Consider the following 1,861-nt stretch of genomic DNA (forward strand, 5'->3'; position numbering starts at 1 on the left):
GCTGAGGGAGCGCCGCACTGTCGGAGGGTCAGTGCTGAGGGAGCGCCGCACTGTCGGAGGGTCAGTGCTGAGGGAGCGCCGCACTGTCGGAGGGTCAGTGCTGAGGGAGCGCCGCACTGTCGGAGGGTCAGTGCTGAGGGAGCGCCGCACTGTCGGAGGGTCAGTGCTGAGGGAGCGCCGCACTGTCGGAGGGTCAGTGCTGAGGGAGCGCCGCACTGTCGGAGGGTCAGTGCTGAGGGAGCGCCACACTGTCGGAGGGTCAGTGCTGAGGGAGCGCCACACTGTCGGAGGGTCAGTGCTGAGGGAGCGCCACACTGTCGGAGGGTCAGTGCTGGTGCAGTCGGGCTCCGGGCCAGGGCCGAACACTGCGGTGACCGATCAGCTCTCAGCCTTGGGACCGGGCCGCAGGAGCCGGGAAATCCGGCTTCTCCTTTGGCGGGAACAAGTGGGCAGCTAGCGATACTTGGACAGGCCGCTTCTCCCCTCAGAGCCAGACACTCGGCCCCTCTCCCCCCGCCTTTACCTTCCCCGATTTTTTCCAATTTCTCGTATTTCTGCATCGCGGCGGCCCAACACCGACCGGCGAGAGGTCGGCTCACAGCGCCACCACCCGGCTCGGAGGACCCACAGCGCCTCCAGCCCACAGCGCCACCACCCGGCTCGGAGGACCCACAGCGCCTCCAGCCCACAGCGCCGCCACCCGGCTCGGAGGACCCACAGCGCCTCCAGCCCACAGCGCCACCACCCGGCTCGGAGGATCCACAGCGCCACCAGCCCACAGCGCCTCCACCCGGCTCGGAGGATCCACCGCGCCTCCAGCCCACAGCGCCGCCACCCGGTTCGGAGCATCCACAGCTCCTCCAGCCCACAGCGCCACCACCCGGTTCGCAGCATCCGCAGCTCCTCCAGCCCACAGCTCCTCCTTCGCCTCCACCGCATCTGATCCCAGGATGAGGCATTCCACTCCCGTACATCTCAGATGTCCTCGTTTTTCAAGGACCACAACTTTCCCCCTTCAGTGGTCGAGAACGTCCTCGACCGTGTCTCCTGCATTTCCGGCAACTCATCCCTCACACCTCCTCCCTGGAATAACAACCAAAAAAGAATCCCCCTCGTCCTCACGTACCACCCCACCAACCTCCGGATCCAACGCATCATCCTCCGACACTTCCGCCATCTGTAATCCAACCCTACCACCAAAGACATTTTTCCCTCCCCACCCTTATCTGCTTTCCGGAGGGACCACTCTCTCCGTGACTCCCTTGTCCGCTCCACACTCCCCTCCAGCCCCACCACACCCGGCACTTTTCCCTGCAACCACAGGAAGTGCTACACCTGCCCCCACACCTCCTCCCTCACCCCCATCCCAGGCCCCAAGAAGACTTTCCACATCAAGCAGATGTTCACCTGCACATCTGCCAATGTGGTATACTGCATCCGCTGTACCCGGTGTGGCTTCCTCTACATCGGGGAAACCAAGCGGAGACTCGGGGACTGCTTTGCAGAACACCTATGCTCGGTTCGCAATAAACAACTGCACCTCCCAGTCGCGAACCATTTCAACTCCCCCTCCCACTCCTCAGACGACATGTCCATCCTGGGCCTCCTGCAGTGCCACAACAATACTACCCGCAAGTTGCAGGAACAGCAACTCATATTCCGCTTGGGAACCCTGCAGCCCAATGGTATCAATGTAGATTTCACAAGCTTCAAAATCTCCCCTCCCGCTACCGCATCCCAAAACCAGCCCAGCTCGTCCCCGCCTCCCTAACCTGTCTTTCCTCCCACCTATCCCCTCCTCCCACCTCAAGCCCCACCCCCATCTCCTACCTACTAACCTCATCCCGCCCCCTTGACCTGT

General features: G+C 62.8%; 1 protein-coding gene across 2 annotated transcripts in view; it reads right to left on the minus strand.

Moving 5' to 3' along the window:
- Positions 1–631, minus strand: part of cdk5 (cyclin-dependent kinase 5) — a 23,217-nt gene extending 22,586 nt beyond the window's left edge. For both annotated transcript variants that reach the window (XM_048595718.1, XM_048595717.1), the window contains exon 1: positions 524–631. In XM_048595718.1, coding sequence (XP_048451675.1) covers positions 524–560 — 37 coding nt within the window. In that variant the 5' untranslated portion in view covers positions 561–631. The remainder of the gene's footprint in view (positions 1–523) is intronic.
- Positions 632–1,861: the final 1,230 nt, after the last annotated feature.

Source organism: Rhincodon typus, chromosome 4 (genome assembly GCF_021869965.1).
Source record: "Rhincodon typus isolate 14 chromosome 4, sRhiTyp1.1, whole genome shotgun sequence".
Lineage (NCBI taxonomy): Eukaryota > Metazoa > Chordata > Chondrichthyes > Orectolobiformes > Rhincodontidae > Rhincodon > Rhincodon typus.